The sequence below is a fragment of the Oncorhynchus keta genome, unplaced genomic scaffold, assembly GCF_023373465.1.
Source record: "Oncorhynchus keta strain PuntledgeMale-10-30-2019 unplaced genomic scaffold, Oket_V2 Un_contig_1917_pilon_pilon, whole genome shotgun sequence".
NCBI lineage: Eukaryota > Metazoa > Chordata > Actinopteri > Salmoniformes > Salmonidae > Oncorhynchus > Oncorhynchus keta.
The window spans coordinates 6,006-32,003 of record NW_026281324.1 but is presented as its reverse complement, the minus strand read 5'-3'; the positions used below and the strand labels follow the sequence as shown (position 1 = coordinate 32,003).

General features: G+C 46.0%; 1 protein-coding gene across 1 annotated transcript in view; it reads left to right on the top strand.

Moving 5' to 3' along the window:
• LOC127920374 (A-kinase anchor protein 13-like) overlaps positions 1 to 17,336 on the top strand; it is a 46,726-nt gene extending 29,390 nt beyond the window's left edge. The window contains exons 5-7 of the mRNA XM_052504451.1: positions 12,409 to 12,580; positions 14,353 to 14,420; positions 17,247 to 17,336. Of these exons, the coding sequence (XP_052360411.1) occupies positions 12,409 to 12,580; positions 14,353 to 14,420; positions 17,247 to 17,336 (330 nt within the window). The remainder of the gene's footprint in view (positions 1 to 12,408; positions 12,581 to 14,352; positions 14,421 to 17,246) is intronic.
• Positions 17,337 to 25,998: the final 8,662 nt, after the last annotated feature.

Below are 25,998 nucleotides of genomic sequence, written 5' to 3'. Positions count from 1 at the left end.
CTAGTGTTGTGAAGTGCTGTGGTACTGTGGTGTTCAGTCAGTGGAGGCTGTGGTTGAGAAGGTTGAAGCATTGTAAGGTTAGATATCAGCCTGTCTGGGGCTCACAGTCACTGAAAGTAACAGAGATGTTGTATCGACGGTTCTTTGATGTCAAAGGTCTCTCCATGAAGTTAAAGTGTCGGCAAGGACAAGAGGTAGGTACAGTAGGAGGACAGGGGTAGATACAGTAGGAGGACAGGGGTAGGGGACAGGGGTAGGGGACGGGGGTAGAGGACAGGGGTAGGTACCACAGGAGGACGGGGTTAGAGGACGGGGGTAGAGGACAGGGGTAGAGGACAGTAGGAGGACAAGAGTAGAGGACAGTAGGAGGACAGGGGTAGAGGACAGTAGGAGGACAAGGGTAGAGGACAGGGGTAGGTACAGTAGGAGGACAGGGGTAGATACAGTAGGAGGACAGGGGTAGATACAGTAGGAGGACAGGGGTAGATACAGTAGGAGGACAGGGGTAGAGGACAGGGGTAGAGGACAGGGGTAGGTACAGTAGGAGGACAGGGGTAGATACAGTAGGAGGACAGGGGTAGATACAGTAGGAGGACAGGGGTAGATACAGTAGGAGGACAGGGGTAGATACAGTAGGAGGACAGGGATAGAGGACAGGGGTAGATACAGTAGGAGGACAGGGGTAGATACAGTAGGAGGACAGGGATAGAGGACAGGGGTAGGTACAGCAGGAGGATGGGGTAGAGGACAGGGGTAGGTACTGCAGGAGGACAGGGGTAGAGGACAGGGGTAGAGGACAGGGGTAGGTACAGTAGGAGGACAGGGGTAGATACAGTAGGAGGACAGGGGTAGATACAGTAGGAGGACAGGGATAGAGGACAGGGGCAGAGGACAGGGGTAGATACAGTAGGAGGACAGGGGTAGAGGACAGGGGTAGAGGACAGGGGTAGAGGACAGGGGTAGAGGACAGGGGTAGGTACAGTAGGAGGACAGGGGTAGATACAGTAGGAGGACAGGGATAGAGGACAGGGGTAGGTACAGGGGTAGAGGACAGGGGTAGGTACAGTAGGAGGACAGGGATAGAGGACAGGGGTAGAGGACAGGGGTAGGTACAGTAGGAGGACAGGGATAGAGGACAGGGGTAGATACAGAAGGAGGACAGGGGTAGAGGACAGGGGTAGAGGACAGGGGTAGGTACAGTAGGAGGACAGGGATAGAGGACAGGGGTAGATACAGAAGGAGGACAGGGGTAGAGGACAGGGGTAGAGGACAGGGGTAGAGGACAGGGGTAGGTACAGTAGGAGGACAGGGGTAGAGGACAGGGGTAGATACAGAAGGAGGACAGGGGTAGAGGACAGGGGTAGATACAGCAGGAGGATGGGGTAGAGGACAGGGGTAGGTACTGCAGGAGGACAGGGGTAGAGGACAGGGGTAGAGGACAGGGGTAGATACAGAAGGAGGACAGGGGTAGAGGACAGGGGTAGAGGACAGGGGTAGAGGACAGGGTAGAGGACAGGAGTAGGTACAGCAGGAGGATGGGGTAGAGGACAGGGGTAGGTACTGCAGGAGGACAGGGGTAGAGGACAGGGGTAGAGGACAGGGGTAGATACAGAAGGAGGACAGGGGTAGAGGACAGGGGTAGGTACAGTAGGAGGACAGGGATAGAGGACATGGGTAGATACAGTAGGAGGACAGGGGTAGAGGACAGGGGTAGAGGACAGGGATAGAGGACAGGGGTAGGTACAGCAGGAGGATGGGGTAGAGGACAGGGGTAGGTACTGCAGGAGGACAGGGGTAGAGGACAGGGGTAGAGGACAGGGGTAGATACAGAAGGAGGACAGGGGTAGAGGACAGGGGTAGAGGACAGGGGTAGAGGACAGGGTAGAGGACAGGAGTAGGTACAGCAGGAGGATGGGGTAGAGGACAGGGGTAGGTACTGCAGGAGGACAGGGGTAGAGGACAGGGGTAGAGGACAGGGGTAGATACAGAAGGAGGACAGGGGTAGAGGACAGGGGTAGAGGACAGGGGTAGAGGACAGGAGTAGGTACAGCAGGAGGATGGGGTAGAGGACAGGGGTAGGTACTGCAGGAGGACAGGGGTAGAGGACAGGAGTAGGTACCGCAGGAGGACGGGGTAGAGGACAGGGGTAGGTACCGCAGGAGGACGGGGTAGAGGACAGGGGTAGGTACCGCAGGAGGACGGGGGTAGAGAACAGTAGGAAGACATTAGGAGGACAATAGGAGGACAGGGGTAGGTGAGTCACCTGGGGTTTGTAACTCTGTATGGAATCTGTAGAAGTAGTTGAGGCAGTTTGTAAAACAGCTGTACGTCTGGATGGTAGAACATCTGATGTTTGGCAAAGCAGGGTTAATATACAGGATACATACTCTATCTTGTTAGGAAAGGGATCACAATGGGTTTGGTAGGATACAGATGGGTTTGGTAGGATACAGATGGGCTTGGTAGGATACAGATGGGTTTGGTAGGATACAGATGGGTTTGGTAGGATACAGATGGGTAGGTAGGATACAGATGGGTTTGGTAGGATACAGATGGGTTTGGTAGGATACAAATGGGCTTGGTAGGATACAGATGGGTTTGGTAGGATACAGATGGGTTTGGAAGGATACAGATGGGTTTGGTAGGATACAGATGGGTTTGGTAGGATACAGATGGGTTTGGTAGGATACAGATGCGTTTGGTAGGATACAGATGGGTTTGGAAGGATACAGATGGGTTTGGAAGGATACAGATGGGTTTGGTAGGATACAGATGGGTTTGGTAGGATACAGATGGGTTTGGTAGGATACAGATGCGTTTGGTAGGATACAGATGGGTTTGGAAGGATACAGATGGGTTTGGAAGGATACAGATGGGTTTGGAAGGATACAGATGGGTTTGGTAGGATACAGATGGGTTTGGAAGGATACAGATGGGTTTGGAAGGATACAGATGGGTTTGGAAGGATACAGATGGGTTTGGTAGGATACAGATGGGTTTGGTAGGATACAGATGGGTTTGGTAGGATACAGATGGGTTTGGAAGGATACAGATGGGGTTGGTAGGATACAGATGGGTTTGGTAGGATACAGATGGGTTTGGTAGGATACTAATGGGTTTGGAAGGATACAGATGGGTTTGGAAGGATACAGATGGGTTTTGTAGGTCTGGGAGGAATGAACAGTGTGATTCTGGTCCTGTTAGCATCTCCATTTCCACCCGGTGTAAAATATATCCTGTTAATGTAGCCTGTTTTCAGCTGTTTATCTATTTTTGATCTTGTGTTTAACCAATCAAAATACCTCTACATTGACAACATTCAGAGTTTCATTCAGTTTGTTTAAATATCATATTTGTCAGAGGATAACCCATGTATTGTGTGCTGACCTCTACCTCTACCTCTATTCAGGTTGTATAAACAGTATATTTGTCAGAGGATAACCCATGTATTGTGTGCTGACCTCTACCTCTATTCAGGTTGTATAAACAGTATATTTGTCAGAGGATAACCCATGTATTGTATGCTGACCTCTACCTCTATTCAGGTTGTTTAAACAGTATATTTGTCAGAGGATAACCCATGTATTGTGTGCTGACCTCTACCTCTATTCAGGTTGTATAAACAGTATATTTGTCAGAGGATAACCCATGTATTGTGTGCTGACCTCTACCTCTACCTCTATTCAGGTTGTATAAACAGTATATTTGTCAGAGGATAACCCATGTATTGTGTGCTGACCTCTACCTCTATTCAGGTTGTATAAACAGTATATTTGTTAGAGGATAACCCATGTATTGTATGATGACCTCTACCTCTATTCAGGTTGTATAAACAGTATATTTGTCAGAGGATAACCCATGTATTGTGTGCTGACCTCTACCTCTACCTCTATTCAGGTTGTATAAACAGTATATTTGTCAGAGGATAACCCATGTATTGTATGATGACCTCTACCTCTACCTCTATTCAGGTTGTATAAACAGTATATTTGTCAGAGGATAACCCATGTATTGTATGATGACCTCTACCTCTACCTCTATTCAGGTTGTATAAACAGTATATTTGTCAGAGGATAACCCATGTATTGTGTGCTGACCTCTACCTCTACCTCTATTCAGGTTGTTTAAACAGTATATTTGTCAGAGGATAACCCATGTATTGTGTGATGACCTCTACCTCTATTCAGGTTGTATAAACAGTATATTTGTCAGAGGATAACCCATGTATTGTGTGCTGACCTCTACCTCTATTCAGGTTGTATAAACAGTATATTTGTCAGAGGATAACCCATGTATTGTATGATGACCTCTACCTCTATTCAGGTTGTATAAACAGTATATTTGTCAGAGGATAACCCATGTATTGTGTGCTGACCTCTACCTCTATTCAGGTTGTATAAACAGTATATTTGTCAGAGGATAACCCATGTATTGTATGATGACCTCTACCTCTATTCAGGTTGTATAAACAGTATATTTGTCAGAGGATAACCCATGTATTGTGTGCTGACCTCTACCTCTACCTCTATTCAGGTTGTATAAACAGTATATTTGTCAGAGGATAACCCATGTATTGTATGATGACCTCTACCTCTATTCAGGTTGTATAAACAGTATATTTGTCAGAGGATAACCCATGTATTGTGTGCTGACCTCTACCTCTATTCAGGTTGTATAAACAGTATATTTGTCAGAGGATAACCCATGTATTGTGTGCTGACCTCTACCTCTATTCAGGTTGTATAAACAGTATATTTGTCAGAGGATAACCCATGTATTGTATGCTGACCTCTACCTCTATTCAGGTTGTATAAACAGTATATTTGTCAGAGGATAACCCATGTATTGTGTGCTGACCTCTACCTCTACCTCTATTCAGGTTGTATAAACAGTATATTTGTCAGAGGATAACCCATGTATTGTATGATGACCTCTACCTCTATTCAGGTTGTATAAACAGTATATTTGTCAGAGGATAACCCATGTATTGTATGCTGACCTCTACCTCTATTCAGGTTGTATAAACAGTATATTTGTCAGAGGATAACCCATGTATTGTATGCTGACCTCTACCTCTATTCAGGTTGTATAAACAGTATATTTGTTAGAGGATAACCCATGTATTGTGTGCTGACCTCTACCTCTATTCAGGTTGTATAAACAGTATATTTGCCAGAGGATAACCCATGTATTGTATGCTGACCTCTACCTCTATTCAGGTTGTTTAAACAGTATATTTGTTAGAGGATAACCCATGTATTGTGTGCTGACCTCTACCTCTATTCAGGTTGTATAAACAGTATATTTGTCAGAGGATAACCCATGTATTGTATGCTGACCTCTACCTCTACCTCTATTCAGGTTGTATAAACAGTATATTTGTCAGAGGATAACCCATGTATTGTATGCTGACCTCTACCTCTACCTCTATTCAGGTTGTATAAACAGTATATTTGTCAGAGGATGACCCATGTATTGTATGTTGACCTCTACCTCTATTCAGGTTGTATAAACAGTATATTTGTCAGAGGATAACCCATGTATTGTATGATGACCTCTACCTCTATTCAGGTTGTATAAACAGTATATTTGTTAGAGGATAACCCATGTATTGTGTGCTGACCTCTACCTCTATTCAGGTTGTATAAACAGTATATTTGTTAGAGGATAACCCATGTATTGTGTGCTGACCTCTACCTCTATTCAGGTTGTATAAACAGTATATTTGTCAGAGGATAACCCATGTATTGTGTGCTGACCTCTACCTCTACCTCTATTCAGGTTGTATAAACAGTATATTTGTCAGAGGATAACCCATGTATTGTGTGCTGACCTCTACCTCTACCTCTATTCAGGTTGTATAAACAGTATATTTGTCAGAGGATAACCCATGTATTGTGTGATGACCTCTACCTCTATTCAGGTTGTATAAACAGTATATTTGTTAGAGGATAACCCATGTATTGTATGCTGACCTCTACCTCTATTCAGGTTGTATAAACAGTATATTTGTCAGAGGATAACCCATGTATTGTGTGCTGACCTCTACCTCTATTCAGGTTGTATAAACAGTATATTTGTCAGAGGATAACCCATGTATTGTGTGCTGACCTCTACCTCTACCTCTATTCAGGTTGTATAAACAGTATATTTGTCAGAGGATAACCCATGTATTGTGTGCTGACCTCTACCTCTATTCAGGTTGTATAAACAGTATATTTGTCAGAGGATGACCCATGTATTGTGTGCTGACCTCTACCTCTACCTCTATTCAGGTTGTATAAACAGTATATTTGTTAGAGGATAACCCATGTATTGTGTGCTGACCTCTACCTCTATTCAGGTTGTATAAACAGTATATTTGTTAGAGGATGACCCATGTATTGTGTGCTGACCTCTACCTCTACCTCTATTCAGGTTGTATAAACAGTATATTTGTCAGAGGATGACCCATGTATTGTGTGCTGACCTCTACCTCTACCTCTATTCAGGTTGTATAAACAGTATATTTGTCAGAGGATAACCCATGTATTGTGTGCTGACCTCTACCTCTATTCAGGTTGTATAAACAGTATATTTGTTAGAGGATGACCCATGTATTGTGTGCTGACCTCTACCTCTACCTCTATTCAGGTTGTATAAACAGTATATTTGTCAGAGGATAACCCATGTATTGTATGATGACCTCTACCTCTACCTCTATTCAGGTTGTATAAACAGTATATTTGTCAGAGGATAACCCATGTATTGTATGCTGACCTCTACCTCTATTCAGGTTGTATAAACAGTATATTTGTCAGAGGATAACCCATGTATTGTGTGCTGACCTCTACCTCTATTCAGGTTGTATAAACAGTATATTTGTCAGAGGATAACCCATGTATTGTGTGCTGACCTCTACCTCTATTCAGGTTGTATAAACAGTATATTTGTTAGAGGATAACCCATGTATTGTGTGCTGACCTCTACCTCTACCTCTATTCAGGTTGTATAAACAGTATATTTGTTAGAGGATAACCCATGTATTGTATGATGACCTCTACCTCTACCTCTATTCAGGTTATATAAACAGTATATTTGTCAGAGGATAACCCATGTATTGTATGCTGACCTCTACCTCTACCTCTATTCAGGTTGTATAAACAGTATATTTGTCAGAGGATAACCCATGTATTGTGTGCTGACCTCTACCTCTATTCAGGTTGTATAAACAGTATATTTGTTAGAGGATAACCCATGTATTGTGTGCTGACCTCTACCTCTATTCAGGTTGTATAAACAGTATATTTGTTAGAGGATAACCCATGTATTGTGTGCTGACCTCTACCTCTATTCAGGTTGTATAAACAGTATATTTGTCAGAGGATAACCCATGTATTGTATGCTGACCTCTACCTCTATTCAGGTTGTATAAACAGTATATTTGTCAGAGGATAACCCATGTATTGTATGCTGACCTCTACCTCTACCTCTATTCAGGTTGTATAAACAGTATATTTGTCAGAGGATAACCCATGTATTGTGTGCTGACCTCTACCTCTATTCAGGTTGTATAAACAGTATATTTGTCAGAGGATAACCCATGTATTGTATGCTGACCTCTACCTCTACCTCTATTCAGGTTGTATAAACAGTATATTTGTCAGAGGATAACCCATGTATTGTGTGCTGACCTCTACCTCTATTCAGGTTGTATAAACAGTATATTTGTCAGAGGATAACCCATGTATTGTGTGCTGACCTCTACCTCTACCTCTATTCAGGTTGTATAAACAGTATATTTGTTAGAGGATAACCCATGTATTGTGTGCTGACCTCTACCTCTACCTCTATTCAGGTTGTATAAACAGTATATTTGTCAGAGGATGACCCATGTATTGTGTGCTGACCTCTACCTCTACCTCTATTCAGGTTGTATAAACAGTATATTTGTCAGAGGATAACCCATGTATTGTGTGCTGACCTCTACCTCTATTCAGGTTGTATAAACAGTATATTTGTCAGAGGATAACCCATGTATTGTATGATGACCTCTACCTCTATTCAGGTTGTATAAACAGTATATTTGTCAGAGGATAACCCATGTATTTTGTTGAGATGACCGAGTTGTTATTCTGTATTGGAGAGTTTTTATGCCATTCAGCTGCGTGCAACTTCCTCAATGTAAGGGGAAGTGAGCGTAAAGGGGAAGAGGCGATGTAAGCTAGATACCAACGTGGTCGGGAGGCGCTGTAGGGAGGGTGTGATGTAATACTGTCAAACTGTGTAACAACGTGGAGGGCTCCATATGACTCCACATTGACGTGATTGGTCGACGGTAGGTGAGGGGGCGGGAAGTCTTGTGTAAACACAAATTCACTTCCTCGACAACTTCCTTGACAACAGCTCTGCGCATACTCTGGGAAACACAGGAAGTATTAATGTCCCTGACTTCTGCAGAGGCCATATGATTGAAACGCTGTACGGTCGGATTATATAAGAACTAGTTACCATGGAGATCCTGGTCAGTAGAGGTCATCTGTGGTCTATATAAGGACTAGTTACCATAAAGAGTAACAGATCCTGGTCAGTAGAGGTCATCTGTGGTCTATATAAGGACTAGTTACCATAGAGATCCTGGTCCGTAGAGGTCATCTGTGGTCTATATAAGGACTAGTTACCATGGAGATCCTGGTCAGTAGAGGTCATCTGTGGTCTATATAAGGACTAGTTACCATAGAGATCCTGGTCAGTAGAGGTCATCTGTGGTCTATATAAGGACTAGTTACCATACAGAGTAACAGATCCTGGTCAGTAGAGGTCATCTGTGGTCTATATAAGGACTAGTTACCATAGAGAGTAACAGATCCTGGTCAGTAGAGGTCATCTGTGGTCTATATAAGGACTAGTTACCATTGAGATCCTGGTCAGTAGAGGTCATCTGTGGTCTATATAAGGACTAGTTACCATAGAGATCCTGGTCAGTAGAGGTCATCTGTGGTCTATATAAGGACTAGTTACCATAGAGATCCTGGTCCGTAGAGGTCATCTGTGGTCTATATAAGGACTAGTTACCATTGAGATCCTGGTCCGTAGAGGTCATCTGTGGTCTATATAAGGACTAGTTACCATAGAGATCCTGGTCAGTAGAGGTCATCTGTGGTCTATATAAGGACTAGTTACCATAGAGAGTATCAGATCCTGGTCAGTAGAGGTCATCTGTGGTCTATATAAGAACTAGTTACCATGGAGATCCTGGTCAGTAGAGGTCATCTGTGGTCTATATAAGGACTAGTTACCATAAAGAGTATCAGATCCTGGTCAGTAGAGGTCATCTGTGGTCTATATAAGGACTAGTTACCATGGAGATCCTGGTCAGTAGAGGTCATCTGTGGTCTATATAAGGACTAGTTACCATAGAGATCCTGGTCAGTAGAGGTCATCTGTGGTCTATATAAGGACTAGTTACCATTGAGATCCTGGTCCGTAGAGGTCATCTGTGGTCTATATAAGGACTAGTTACCATGGAGAGTAACAGATCCTGGTCAGTAGAGGTCATCTGTGGTCTATATAAGGACTAGTTACCATAGAGAGTATCAGATCCTGGTCAGTAGAGGTCATCTGTGGTCTATATAAGGACTAGTTACCATAGAGATCCTGGTCAGTAGAGGTCATCTGTGGTCTATATAAGGACTAGTTACCATAGAGAGTAACAGATCCTGGTCAGTAGAGGTCATCTGTGGTCTATATAAGGACTAGTTACCATAGAGAGTAACAGATCCTGGTCAGTAGAGGTCATCTGTGGTCTATATAAGGACTAGTTACCATGGAGAGTAACAGATCCTGGTCAGTAGAGGTCATCTGTGGTCTGTATGAGGACTAGTTACCATAGAGATCCTGGTCAGTAGAGGTCATCTGTGGTCTACATAAGGACTTGTTACCATAGAGAGTATCAGATCCTGGTCAGTAGAGATCATCTGTGGTCTATATAAGGACTAGTTACCATGGAGATCCTGGTCAGTAGAGGTCATCTGTGGTCTATATGAGGACTAGTTACCATAGAGATCCTGGTCCGTAGAGGTCATCTGTGGTCTATATAAGGACTAGTTACCATGGAGAGTAACAGATCCTGGTCAGTAGAGGTCATCTGTGGTCTATATAAGGACTAGTTACCATAGAGATCCTGGACAGTAGAGGTCATCTGTGGTCTATATAAGGACTAGTTACCATGGAGATCCTGGTCAGTAGAGGTCATCTGTGGTCTATATAAGGACTAGTTACCATAAAGAGTAACAGATCCTGGTCAGTAGAGGTCATCTGTGGTCTATATAAGGACTAGTTACCATACAGAGTAACAGATCCTGGTCAGTAGAGGTCATCTGTGGTCTATATAAGGACTAGTTACCATAGAGAGTAACAGATCCTGGTCAGTAGAGGTCATCTGTGGTCTATATAAGGACTAGTTACCATAGAGAGTAACAGATCCTGGTCAGTAGAGGTCATCTGTGGTCTATATAAGGACTAGTTACCATAGAGAGTAACAGATCCTGGTCAGTAGAGGTCATCTGTGGTCTATATAAGGACTAGTTACCATAGAGAGTAACAGATCCTGGTCAGTAGAGGTCATCTGTGGTCTATATAAGGACTAGTTACCATAGAGAGTATCAGATCCTGGTCAGTAGAGGTCATCTGTGGTCTATATAAGGACTAGTTACCATAGAGAGTATCAGATCCTGGTCAGTAGAGGTCATCTGTGGTCTATATAAGGACTAGTTACCATAGAGATCCTGGTCAGTAGAGGTCATCTGTGGTCTATATAAGGACTAGTTACCATAAAGAGTAACAGATCCTTTCTAGGCAGGGAAAGGAGGAAGGGAGAGAGAGGGTAGCTGTACTGTCTGACCTCATTCTGTTTCTAGGGAGGGAAGGGAGGAAGGGAGAGAGAGGGTAGCTGTACTGTCTGACCTCATTCTGTTTCTAGGCAGGGAAAGGAGGAAGGGAGAGAGAGGGTAGCTGTACTGTCTGACCTCATTCTGTTTCTAGGCAGGGAAAGGAGGAAGGGAGAGAGAGGGTAGCTGTACTGTCTGACCTCATTCTGTTTCTAGGCAGGGAAAGGAGGAAGGGAGAGAGAGGGTAGCTGTACTGTCTGACCTCATTCTGTTTCTAGGCAGGGAAAGGAGGAAGGGAGAGAGAGGGTAGCTGTACTGTCTGACCTCATTCTGTTTCTAGGAAGGGAAAGGAGGAAGGGAGAGAGAGGGTAGCTGTACTGTCTGACCTCATTCTGTTTCTAGGCAGGGAAAGGAGGAAGGGAGAGAGGGTAGCTGTACTGTCTGACCTCATTCTGTTTCTAGGCAGGGAAAGGAGGAAGGGAGAGAGAGGGTAGCTGTCCTGTCTGACCTCATTCTGTTTCTAGGTTGGAAAGGAGGAAGGGAGAGAGAGGGTAGCTGTACTGTCTGACCTCATTCTGTTTCTAGGTTGGAAAGGAGGAAGGGAGAGAGAGGGTAGCTGTACTGTCTGACCTCATTCTGTTTCAAGGCAGGGAAAGGAGGAAGGGAGAGAGAGGGTAGCTGTACTGTCTGACCTCATTCTGTTTCTAGGCAGGGGAAGGAGGAACGGAGAGAGAGGGTAGCTGTACTGTCTGACCTCATTCTGTTTCTAGGCAGGGAAAGGAGGAAGGGAAGAGAGGGGGTAGCTGTACTGTCTGACCTCATTCTGTTTCAAGGCAGGGAAAGGAGGAAGGGAGAGAGAGGGTAGCTGTACTGTCTGACCTCATTCTGTTTCTAGGCAGGGGAAGGAGGAACGGAGAGAGAGGGTAGCTGTACTGTCTGACCTCATTCTGTTTCTAGGTTGGAAAGGAGGAAGGGAGAGAGAGGGTAGCTGTACTGTCTGACCTCATTCTGTTTCTAGGCAGGGAAAGGAGGAACGGAGAGAGAGGGTAGATGTACTGTCTGACCTCATTCTGTTTCTAGGTTGGAAAGGAGGAACGGAGAGAGAGGGTAGCTGTACTGTCTGACCTCATTCTGTTTCTAGGCAGGGAAAGGAGGAAGGGAGAGAGAGGGTAGCTGTACTGTCTGACCTCATTCTGTTTCTAGGCAGGGAAAGGAGGAAGGGAGAGAGAGGGTAGCTGTACTGTCTGACCTCATTCTGTTTCTAGGCAGGGAAAGGAGGAAGGGAGAGAGAGGGTAGCTGTACTGTCTGACCTCATTCTGTTTCTAGGCAGGGAAAGGAGGAAGGGAGAGAGAGGGTAGCTGTACTGTCTGACCTCATTCTGTTTCTAGGCAGGGAAAGGAGGAAGGGAGAGAGAGGGTAGCTGTACTGTCTGACCTCATTCTGTTTCTAGGCAGGGAAAGGAGGAACGGAGAGAGAGGGTAGCTGTACTGTCTGACCTCATTCTGTTTCTACTCCTAATCCCCCTTCTTCCACTTGCAGGAAAAGGATGGAGAGAAGAGTCGAGACAAAGACGAGAGGAGAGAGGCGAAGGCCAGAGAGAGATGTACGCTGAACGGACATCACTTCAGCATGGTCTCCTCCCAGACACAATCCTCCTCCTGCCACCAATGCAGCAAAACCATCAACACTAAGGATGCCTTTCTCTGCACCAGTAAGACAACATCAGTCAATACAACTCTAACAAAACCAACTATTAGCAGGTTTAGTAGATGCACACCATATCGCTCAAGATGGCGGCGACAGAGAGGGCTGCCTTGCTTCTAATCCTTAGGAAACATTTCAGTATTTTTATTTTATTTTGATGTATTATTTCTTACATTGTTAGCACAGACAATCTTAAGTTGTATTACATACAGCCGGGAAGAACTATTGGATATCAGAGAGACGTCAACTTAACAGCACTACGACCAGGAATACCACTTTCCCAAGAATGGATCCTTCCACCACTTTCTGTTTCCGAAGTGGATCCTTCTCCGCAACACTCGGGCAATTGAACTGATTCCAGAGGCCGATCCAAAACAACTCTGCTGGAGAAGAGGCAGACAGAACAGTGTTCTGGTCAGACTTCGGAGGTGCGCACACCACCCACCACTCCCGAGTATATTACTCGCCAATGTCCAGTCCCTAGATAACAAGGTCGATGAAATCAGGGCGAGGTTTGCTTTCAGAGAGACATCAGGGATTGTAACATACTCTGTTTCATGGAACCATGGCTCTCTCGGGATATGCTGTCGGAGACGGTACAACTACCTGGTTTCTCTTTGGGAAGAAGGGCGGGGTTTCATGTTTAATGACTTATGGTGTAATTGTAACAACAGGAATTCAAGTATTTTTGTTCACCTGACCTAGAATTCCTCATAATCAAATATGCCGCGCCGATCTCTCAAGATAAACTTTGGGAAGAAGGGCGGGGTTTCATGTTTAATGACTTATGGTGTAATTGTAACAACAGGAATTCAATGGACTATTTTTGTTCACCTGACCTAGAATTCCTCATAATCAAATCCACCATATTATCTCTCAAGATAATTATCTTTGTTATTGTCACAGCCAACTATCTGGTTCCCCCAACTCAAGTTCTGATACCAGTCCAACTGGTTCTCAAGACCAGTCCAACTTCCATCTGGTTCTGTAGACCAGTCCAACTCTCTGGTTCTGTAGACCAGTCCACCTCTCTGGTTCTGTAGACCAGTCCACCTCTCTGGTTCTGTAGACCAGTCCAACTCTCTGGTTCTGTAGACCAGTCCAACTCTCTGGTTCTGTAGACCAGTCCAACTCTCTGGTTCTGTAGACCAGTCCAACTTCTCTGGTTCTGTAGACCAGTCCAACTCTCTGGTTCTGTAGACCAGTCCAACTCTCTGGTTCTGTAGACCAGTCCAACTCTCTGGTTCTGTAGACCAGTCCAACTCTCTGGTTCTGTAGACCAGTCCAACTCTCTGGTTCTGTAGACCAGTCCAACTCTCTGGTTCTGTAGACCAGTCCAACTCTCTGGTTCTGTAGACCAGTCCAACTCTCTGGTTAGACCAGTCCACCTCTCTGGTTTGTAGACCAGTCCAACTCTCTGGTTCTGTAGACCAGTCCACCTCTCTGGTTCTGTAGACCAGTCCAACTCTCTGGTTCTGTAGACCAGTCCACCTCTCTGGTTCTGTAGTTCTTACTTTAAGGTTTAGTTGCAGTCCAACTCTGTATTTTGTAGACCAGTCCACCTCTCTGGTTCTGTATACCAGTCCAACTCTGTAGACCAGTCCAACTCTCTGGTTCTGTATACCAGTCCAACTCTGTAGACCAGTCCACCTCTCTGGTTCTGTAGACCAGTCTATCTCCCCAGTCACAGTTCATAACACATGAAAGAACCCCCTGGAAGATTATTCTGTTGAAGTTCTTTTTAAGATTTAGAGTTGCATTTTATTTTGTATTTTTCAGATTGCAATTCACATGTTCACAAGAGTTGTAGAGAAAGCCTGCCTGTCTGTGCCAAGGTGAAGATGAAGGTAAGGAAAAACTGTATTTAAAACTATTTTCAAAACCATTTCGTCAGCCAATAGGATGAGTAGCCTACAAGGACATCATGTTTTTATGTACTAGCTCATTTTGTCAGCCAATAGGATGAGTAGCCTACAAGGACATCATGTTTTTATGTACGAGCTCATTTTGTCAGCCAATAGGATGAGTAGCCTACAAGGACATCATGTTTTTATGTACTAGCTCATTTTGTCAGCCAATAGGATGAGTAGCCTACAAGGACACCATGTTTTTATGTACGAGCTCATTTTGTCAGCCAATAGGATGAGTAGCCTACAAGAACATCATGTTTTTATGTACTAGATCATTTTGTCAGCCAATAGGATGAGTAGCCTACAAGAACATCATGTTTTTATGTACAAGCTCATTTTGTCAGCCAATAGGATGAGTAGCCTACAAGAACATCATGTTTTTATGTACTAGATCATTTTGTCAGCCAATAGGATGAGTAGCCTACAAGAACATCATGTTTTTATGTACAAGATCATTTTGTCAGCCAATAGGATGAGTAGCCTACAAGAACATCATGTTTTTATGTACTAGATCATTTTGTCAGCCAATAGGATGAGTAGCCTACAAGAACATCATGTTTTTATGTACTAGCTCATTTTGTCAGCCAATAGGATGAGTAGCCTACAAGAACATCATGTTTTTATGTACTAGCTCATTTTGTCAGCCAATAGGATGAGTAGCCTACAAGAACATCATGTTTTTATGTACAAGATCATTTTGTCAGCCAATAGGATGAGTAGCCTACAAGAACATCATGTTTTTATGTACTAGCTCATTTTGTCAGCCAATAGGATGAGTAGCCTACAAGAACATCATGTTTTTATGTACTAGCTCATTTTGTCAGCCAATAGGATGAGTAGCCTACAAGAACATCATGTTTTTATGTACTAGCTCATTTTGTCAGCCAATAGGATGAGTAGCCTACAAGAACATCATGTTTTTATGTACTAGATCATTTTGTCAGCCAATAGGATGAGTAGCCTACAAGAACATCATGTTTTTATGTACTAGCTCATTTTGTCAGCCAATAGGATGAGTAGCCTACAAGAACATCATGTTTTTATGTACTAGCTCATTTTGTCAGCCAATAGGATGAGTAGCCTACAAGAACATCATGTTTTTATGTACTAGCTCATTTTGTCAGCCAATAGGATGAGTAGCCTACAAGAACATCATGTTTTTATGTACAAGATCATTTTGTCAGCCAATAGGATGAGTAGCCTACAAGGACATCATGTTTTTATGTACTAGCTCATTTTGTCAGCCAATAGGATGAGTAGCCTACAAGAACATCATGTTTTTATGTACTAGCTCATTTTGTCAGCCAATAGGATGAGTAGCCTACAAGGACATCATGTTTTTATGTACTAGCTCATTTTGTCAGCCAATAGGATGAGTAGCCTACAAGAACATCATGTTTTTATGTACAAGCTCATTTTGTCAGCCAATAGGATGAGTAGCCTACAAGAACATCATGTTTTTATGTACAAGATCATTTTGTCAGCCAATAGGATGAGTAGCCTACAAGAACATCATGTTTTTATGTACTAGATCATTTTGTCAGCCAATAGGATGAGTAGCCTACAAGAACATCATGTTTTTATGTACTAGATCATTTTGTCAGCCAATAGGATGAGTAGCCTACAAGAACATCATGTTTTTATGTACTAGATCATTTTGTCAGCCAATAGTAGCATACAGGATATCAAGGTCAGCCTACAACTGACATCATGTTTTTCCATGTACAAGTTCCAGATCATTTTGTCAGCCAATAAAACGAGGATGAGTAGCCATCTTACAAGAACATCATGTTTTTTGGTATGTACTAGAGCCACCACAGCCCCGTCATTTTGTCAGCCAATTGATGAGTAGCCTACAAGAACATCATGTTTTTATGTACCAGCTCATTTTGTCAGCCAATAGGATGAGTAGCCTACAAGAACATCCTGTCCCAGATTTTGGTGTAACCAGAGCCACCACAGCCATGTCCTGGTCCCAGATTTTGGTTTAACCAGAGCCAGCCATGTAGATGAGTAGCCTACAAGCTCATTGTTGTCAGCCAATAGGATGAGTAGCCTAGATCAAGAACATCATGTTTTTATGTACTAGCTCATTTTGTCAGCTGTTGGTGTTAACAATAGGATGTCCTGGTCCCAGCTGTTACAGAGAACATCATGTTTTTATGTACAGCCACCACAGCCATCATTTTGTCAGAGCCAATAGCCATGTCCTGGTCCCAGATCTGTTGGTGTTAACCAGAGCCACCACATGTCCTGGTCCCAGATCTGTTTTATGTACAAACTCAGAGCCACCACAGCCTTTGTCAGCCAATCTGCTGGTGTTAACCAGTAGCCACCACAGCCATGTCCTGGTCCCAGAACTGTTGTGTTTTTATGAACAGCCCTGTCAGCCAATGGCCCAGAACATCATGTTTTTATGTCCTGGTCCCAGATCTTTTGGTGTTAATAGAGCCACCATACCTGGTCCCAGATCTGTTGGTGTTAAGCCCTGTCAGATCTTGGTGTTACCACTACTGACAGTTCTGGATTGTTTTCCCCACCAGTGTCCTGGTCCCACCCAGAAAGCAGTTTGTCAGATCTGTTGGTGTTAACCAGAGCCACCACAGCCCTGTCCTGGTCCCAGATCTCAACCAGAGCCACCACAGCCTTGTCAGTCCCCGATTGTTGGTGTTAACAGAGCCACCACAGGTTCCTGGTCCCAGATCTGTTAAATATACCAGAGCCACCACAGCCCCTGATCCCAGATCTGTTGGTGTTAACCAGAGCCACCACAGCCCCGTCCTGGTCCCAGATCTGTTCGTGTTAACCAGAGCCACCACAGCCCCGTCCTGGTCCCAGATCTGTTGGTGTTAACCAGAGCCACCACAGCCCTGTCCTGGTCCCAGATCTGCTGGTGTTAACCAGAGCCACCACAGCCCTGTCCTGGTCCCAGATCTGTTGGTGTTAACCAGAGCCACCACAGCCCTGTCCTGGTCCCAGATCTGTTGGTGTTAACCAGAGCCACCACAGCCCTGTCCTGGTCCCAGATCTGTTGGTGTTAACCAGAGCCACCACAGCCCTGTCCTGGTCCCAGATCTGTTGGTGTTAACCAGAGCCACCACAGCCCTGTCCTGGTCCCAGATCAGAATACAATCCAAGTCTGCATGTATCTGTTCCCTATAGAGTCCTACAGGGCTGGATGTATCTGTTCCCTATAGAGTCCTACAGGGCTGGATGTATCTGTTCCCTATAGAGTCCTACAGGGCTGGATGTATCTGTTCCCTATAGAGTCCTACAGGGCTGGATGTATCTGTTCCCTATAGAGTCCTACAGGGCTGGATGTATCTGTTCCCTATAGAGTCCTACAGGGCTGGATGTATCTGTTCCCTATAGAGTCCTACAGGGCTGGATGTATCTGTTCCCTATAGAGTCCTACAGGGCTGGATGTATCTGTTCCCTATAGAGTCCTACAGGGCTGGATGTATCTGTTCCTGAGTCCTACAGGGCTGGATGTATCTGTTCCCTATAGAGTCCTACAGGGCTGGATGTATCTGTTCCCTATAGAGTCCTACAGGGCTGGATGTATCTGTTCCCTATAGAGTCCTACAGGGCTGGATGTATCTGTTCCCTATAGAGTCCTACAGGGCTGGATGTATCTGTTCCCTATAGAGTCCTACAGGGCTGGATGTATCTGTTCCTATAGAGTCCTACAGGGCTGGATGTATCTGTTCCCTATAGAGTCCTACAGGGCTGGATGTATCTGTTCCCTATAGAGTCCTACAGGGCTGGATGTATCTGTTCCCTATGAGTCCTATGGATGTATCTGTTCCTATAGAGTCCTACAGGGCTGGATGTATCTGTTCCCTATCTGGGCTGGATGTATCTGTTCCCTATAGAGTGGATGTATCTGTTCCTATAGAGTCTACAGGGCTGGATGTATCTGTTCCCTATAGAGTCCTACAGGGCTGGATGTATCTGTTCCCTATAGAGTCCTACAGGGCTGGATGTATCTGTTCCCTATAGAGTCCTACAGGGCTGGATGTATCTGTTCCTATAGAGTCCTACAGGGCTGGATGTATCTGTTCCTATAGAGTCCTACAGGGCTGGATGTATCTGTTCCCTATAGAGTCCTACAGGGCTGGATGTATCTGTTCCCTATAGAGTCCTACAGGGCTGGATGTATCTGTTCCCTATAGAGTCCTACAGGGCTGGATGTATCTGTTCCCTATAGAGTCCTACAGGGCTGGATGTATCTGTTCCCTATAGAGTCCTACAGGGCTGGATGTATCTGTTCCCTATAGAGTCCTACAGGGCTGGATGTATCTGTTCCCTATAGAGTCCTACAGGGCTGGATGTATCTGTTCCCTATAGAGTCCTACAGGGCTGGATGTATCTGTTCCCTATAGAGTCCTACAGGGCTGGATGTATCTGTTCCCTATGTCCTACAGGGCTGGATGTATCTGTTCCCTATAGAGTCCTACAGGGCTGGATGTATCTGTTCCCTATGAGTCCTACAGGGCTGGATGTATCTGTTCCCTATAGAGTCCTACAGGGCTGGATGTATCTGTTCCCTATAGAGTCCTACAGGGCTGGATGTATCTGTTCCCTATAGAGTCCTACAGGGCTGGATGTATCTGTTCCCTATAGAGTCCTACAGGGCTGGATGTATCTGTTCCCTATAGAGTCCTACAGGGCTGGATGTATCTGTTCCCTATAGAGTCCTACAGGGCTGGATGTATCTGTTCCCTATAGAGTCCTACAGGGCTGGATGTATCTGTTCCCTATAGAGTCCTAGGGCTGGATGTATCTGTTCCCTATAGAGTCCTACAGGGCTGGATGTATCTGTTCCCTATAGAGTCCTACAGGGCTGGATGTATCTGTTCCCTATAGAGTCCTACAGGGCTGGATGTATCTGTTCCCTATAGAGTCCTACAGGGCTGGATGTATCTGTTCCCTATAGAGTCCTACAGGGCTGATCTGTTCCCTATAGAGTCCTACAGGGCTGGATGTATCTGTTCCCTATAGAGTCCTACAGGGCTGGATGTATCTGTTCCCTATAGAGTCCTACAGGGCTGGATGTATGTTCCCTATCTGGGCTGGATTCCCTATAGAGTCCTACAGGGCTGGATGTATCTGTTCCCTATAGAGTCCTACAGGGCTGGATGTATCTGTTCCCTATAGAGTCCTACAGGGCTGGATGTATCTGTTCCCTATAGAGTCCTACAGGGCTGGATGTATCTGTTCCCTATAGAGTCCTGGATGTATCTGTTCCCTATAGAGTCCTACAGGGCTGGATGTATCTGTTCCCTATAGAGTCCTACAGGGCTGGATGTATCTGTTCCCTATAGAGTCCTACAGGGCTGGATGTATCTGTTCCCTATAGAGTCCTACAGGGCTGGATGTATCTGTTCCCTATAGAGTCCTACAGGGCTGGATGTATCTGTTCCCTATAGAGTCCTACAGGGCTGGATGTATCTGTTCCCTATAGAGTCCTACAGGGCTGGATGTATCTGTTCCCTATAGAGTCCTACAGGGCTGGATGTATCTGTTCCCTATAGAGTCCTACAGGGCTGGATGTATCTGGATGTCCTACAGGGCTGGATCTGTTCCCTATAGAGTCCTACTGGAGGGCTGGATGTATCTGTTCCCTATAGAGTCCTACAGGGCTGGATGTATCTGTTCCCTATAGAGTCCTACAGGGCTGGATGTATCTGTTCCCTATAGAGTCCTACAGGGCTGGATGTATCTGTTCCCTATAGAGTCCTACAGGGCTGGATGTATCTGTTCCCTATAGAGTCCTACAGGGCTGGATGTATCTGTTCCTATAGAGTCCTACAGGGCTGGATGTATCTGTTCCCTATAGAGTCCTACAGGGCTGGATGTATCTGTTCCCTATAGAGTCCTACAGGGCTGGATGTATCCTACAGGGCTGGATGTATCTGTTCCCTATAGAGTCCTACAGGGCTGGATGTATCTGTTCCCTATAGAGTCCTACAGGGCTGGATGTATCTGTTCCCTATAGAGTCCTACAGGGCTGGATGTATCTGTTCCCTATAGAGTCCTACAGGGCTGGATGTATCCTATAGAGTCCTACAGGGCTGGATGTATCTGTTCCCTATAGAGTCCTACAGGGCTGGATGTATCTGTTCCTATAGAGTCCTAGGGCTGGATGTATCTGTTCCCTATAGAGTCCTACAGGGCTGGATGTATCTGTTCCCTATAGAGTCCTACAGGGCTGGATGTATCTGTTCCCTATAGAGTCCTACAGGGCTGGATGTATCTGTTCCCTATAGAGTCCTACAGGGCTGGATGTATCTGTTCCCTATGAGTCCTACAGGGCTGGATGTATCTGTTCCCTATAGAGTCCTACAGGGCTGGATGTATCTGTTCCCTATAGAGTCCTACAGGGCTGGATGTATCTGTTCCCTATAGAGTCCTACAGGGCTGGATGTATCTGTTCCCTATAGAGTCTGTTCCCTATAGAGTCCTACAGGGCTGGATGTATCTGTTCCCTATAGAGTCCTACAGGGCTGGATGTATCTGTTCCCTATAGAGTCCTACAGGGCTGGATGTATCTGTTCCCTATAGAGTCCTACAGGGCTGGATGTATCTGTTCCCTATAGAGTCCTACAGGGCTGGATGTATCTGTTCCCTATAGAGTCCTACAGGGCTGCATGTATCTGTTCCCTATAGAGTCCTACAGGGCTGGATGTATCTGTTCCCTATAGAGTCCTACAGGGCTGGGCTGGATGTATCTGTTCCCTATAGAGTCCTACAGGGCTGGATGTATCTGTTCCCTATAGAGTCCTACAGGGCTGGATGTATCTGTTCCCTATAGAGTCCTACAGGGCTGGATGTATCTGTTCCCCTACAGGGCTGGATGTATCTGTTCCCTATAGAGTCCTACAGGGCTGGATGTATCTGTTCCCTATAGAGTCCTACAGGGCTGGATGTATCTGTTCCCTATAGAGTCCTACAGGGCTGGATGTATCTGTTCCCTATAGAGTCCTACAGGGCTGGATGTATCTGTTCCCTATAGAGTCCTACAGGGCTGGATGTATCTGTTCCCTATAGAGTCCTACAGGGCTGGATGTATCTGTTCCCTATAGAGTCCTACAGGGCTGGATGTATCTGTTCCCTATAGAGTCCTACAGGGCTGGATGTATCTGTTCCCTATAGAGTCCTACAGGGCTGGATGTATCTGTTCCCTATAGAGTCCTACAGGGCTGGATGTATCTGTTCCCTATAGAGTCCTACAGGGCTGGATGTATCTGTTCCTATAGAGTCCTACAGGGCTGGATGTATCTGTTCCCTATAGAGTCCTACAGGGCTGGATGTATCTGTTCCCTATAGAGTCCTACAGGGCTGGATGTATCTGTTCCCTACCTACAGGGCTGGATGTATCTGTTCCCTATAGAGTCCTACAGGGCTGGATGTATCTGTTCCCTATAGAGTCCTACAGGGCTGGATGTATCTGTTCCCTATAGAGTTCTACGGGGCTGCATGTCAACATGTGCACTATGTAAGGATTAGGATGCCATGTGGGACGTAACCCAATACCATCCTACCGCATTCCTCTGTTAACGCTGGCCCTCTCTTATGACATCACAGCGGGTGCGTCGAGGGAGCGACCCTGGTCAGCCATCTTGTCTCCAGAAGACCACTCCTCATTGGTTGTTCCCTCCCGAAGACATACGTCCATCATACCCTTCCCGGCTCCAACCTATCAAAGAGCATCTCCGTATCCAACATCGCTGGGTGAGCAACCCAAACCTAAAGCCTGTTCTTATCCCTAACCTAGACCCTGAGCCTGTTCCAACCATAACCTGACTGATACCTTCCCGGCTCCAACCTATCCCTGACCCTGAAACCATAACCCTGACTGATACATCAAAGAGCATCTCCATATCCAACATCGCTGGGTGAGCAACCCAAACCTATCCCTGACCCTGAGCCTGTTCCTAACCATAACCCTGACTGATACCCTTCCCGGCTCCAACCTATCCCTGACCCTAGCCTGTTCCTAACCATAGCCTTCCCCGGCTCCAACCTATCCTGACTGGGTGATCCTCCCTGAAACTGATACCCTTCCCGGCTCCAAAACCTATCCCTGACCCTGAGCCTGTTCTTAAACCTACCTGAACCCTAACCCTGAGCCTGTTCCTAACCATAACCCTGACTGAACCCTTCCCATCATCCTAACCCTGAGCCTGTTCTAACCAAAGCCCTTCCCCGGCCCAAACCTATCCCTGACCCTGAGCCTGTTCCCCCTGACTGATACAACCTATCCTGACCCTGAGCCTGTTCTTAACCATAACCCTGACTGATACCCTTCCCCGGCTCCAACCTATCCCTGACCCTGAGCCTGTTCTTAAACCAAACCCTGACCCCTGATCCCTAACCCCTGACTGATACCCTGAGCCTGTTCTAACCAAACCCAAACCTGACCCTGAAAGAATTCCTAATCCTAACCCTGAGCCTGTTCTTAAACCAAAACCCTGACTGATACCCTTCCCCGGCTCCAACCTATCAAAGAGCATCTCCAATCCAACATCGCTGGGTGAGCCTGTTCTTAAACCAAAACCTGACCCTAACCTATCCCCCTGACCCTGAGCCTGTTCTAACCATAACCCTGACTGAACCCTGTTCCTAATCATAACCCAACCTATCCCTGACCCTGAGCCTGTTCCTAACCATAACCCTGACTCAAAACCTGAGCCTCCATATTCTTAAACCCAAACCTATCCCTGACCCTGAGCCTGTTCCTAACCATAACCCTGACTGATACCCTTCCCCAAACCAAAACCTAACCCTGAGCCTGTTCTTAAACCAAAACCTGACCCTAACCCTGAGCCTGTTCTTAAACCAAAACCTGACCTAACCCTGAGCCTGTTCTTAAACCAAAACCTAACCCTAACCATCATCCTAACCCTGAGCCTGTTCTTAAACCAAAACCTGACCCTAACCCTGAGCCTGTTCTAACCATAACCCTAACCATCAAACCCTGAGCCTGTTCTTAAACCAAAACCTAACCATCATCCTAACCCTGAGCCTGTTCTTAAACCAAAACCTGACCCTAACCATAATCCTAACCCTGAGCCTGTTCTTAAACCAAAACCTGACCCTAACCATAATCCTAACCCTGAGCCTGTTCTTAAACCAAAACCTGACCCTAACCATCATCCTAACCCTGAGCCTAACCAAACCAAAACCTATCCCTAACCCTGAGCCTGTTCTTAAACCAAAACCTAACCCTAACCCTAACCCTGTTCCTAATCATAACCCTGACTCAAACCCTGAGCCTGTTCTTAACCATAACCCTGACTCAAACCCTGACCCTGTTCATAACCCCAACCTTAAACATAACCCTAACCCTGACCCTGTTCCTAACCATAACCCTGACTCAAACCCTGAACCTGTTCTTAACCATAACCCTGACTCAAACCCTGACCCTGTTCCTAATCATAACCCTGACCCTGTTCATAACCCCAACCTTAAACATAACCCTAACCCTGACCCTGTTCCTAACCATAACCCTGCCTCAAACCCTGAACCTGTTCTTAACCATAACCCTGACTCAAACCCTGAGCCTGTTCCTAACCATAACCCTGACTCAAACCCTGACCCTGTTCATAACCCCAACCTTAAACATAACCCTAACCCTGACCCTGTTCCTAACCATAACCCTGACTCAAACCCTGACCCTGTTCCTAACCATAACCCTGACTCAAACCCTGACCCTGTTCCTAACCATAACCCTGACTCAAACCCTGACCCTGTTCCTAACCATAACCCTGACTCAAACCCTGACCCTGTTCCTAACCATAACCCTGACTCAAACCCTGACCCTGTTCATAACCCCAACCCTGACCCTGTTCCTAACCATAACCATAACCCTGACTCAAACCCTGACCCTGTTCCTAACCATAACCCTGACCCTGTTCTTAACCCCAACCTTAACCCTGACCCTGTTCTTAACCATAACCCTGACTCAAACCCTGACCCTGTTCCTAACCATAACCCCGACTCAAACCCTGACCCTATTCCTAACCATAAACATAACCCTGATTCAAACCCTGACCCTGTTCATAATCCCAACCTTAAACATAACCCTAACCCTGACCCTGTTCCTAACCATAACCCTGACTCAAACCCTGACCCTGTTCATAACCCCAACCCTGACCCTGTTCTTAACCATAACCCTGACTCAAACCCTGACCCTGTTCCTAACCATAACCCTGACTCAAACCCTGACCCTGTTCCTAACCATAACCCCGACTCAAACCCTGACCCTGTTCCTAACCATAACCCTGACTCAAACCCTGACCCTGTTCCTAACCATAACCCTGACTCAAACCCTGACCCTGTTCCTAACCATAACCCTGACTCAAACCCTGACCCTGTTCCTAACCATAACCCTGACTCAAACCCTGACCCTGTTCTTAACCATAACCATAACCCTGACTCAAACCCTGACCCTGTTCCTAACCATAACCCTGACTCAAACCCTGACCCTGTTCCTAACCATAACCCTGACTCAAACCCTGACCCTGTTCATAACCCCAACCTTAAACATAACCCTAACCCTGACCCTGTTCCTAACCATAACCCTGACTCAAACCCTGACCCTGTTCATAACCATAACCCTGACTCAAACCCTGACCCTGTTCCTAACCATAACCCTGACCCTGTTCTTAACCCCAACCTTAACCCTGACCCTGACCCTGTTCTTAACCATAACCCTGACTCAAACCCTGACCCTGTTCCTAACCATAACCCCGACTCAAACCCTGACCCTATTCCTAACCATAACCTTAACCCTGACCCTGTTCCTAATCATAACCCTGACTCAAACCCTGACCCTGTTCCTAACCATAACCCTGACTCAAACCCTGACCCTGTTCCTAACCATAACCCCGACTCAAACCCTGACCCTGTTCCTAACCATAACCCCGACTCAAACCCTGACCCTATTCCTAACACTGGCACCTCTACTTCAGTCTGAGCCTCCGTCTCTGGCACCTCTACTTCAGTCTGGGCCTCCGTCTCTGACACTGGCACCTCTACTTCAGTCTGGGCCTCCGTCTCTGACACCTCTACTTCAGTCTGGGCCTCCGTCTCTGACACTGGCACCTCTACTTCAGTCTGGGCCTCCGTCTCTGACACTGGCACCTCTACTTCAGTCTGGGCCTCCGTCTCTGACACAGGCACCTCTACTTCAGTCTGGGCCTCCGTCTCTGACACTGGCACCTCTACTTCAGTCTGGGCCTCCGTCTCTGACACAGGCACCTCTACTTCAGTCTGGGCCTCCGTCTCTGACACAGGCACCTCTACTTCAGTCTGGGCCTCCGTCTCTGACACAGGCACCTCTACTTCAGTCTGGGCCTCCGTCTCTGACACAGGCACCTCTACTTCAGTCTGGGCCTCCGTCTCTGACACTGTCTGGGCCTCCGTCTCTGACACTCTACTTCAGTCTGGGCCTCCGTCTCTGACACACTCTACTTCAGTCTGGGCCTCCGTCTCTGACACTGGCACC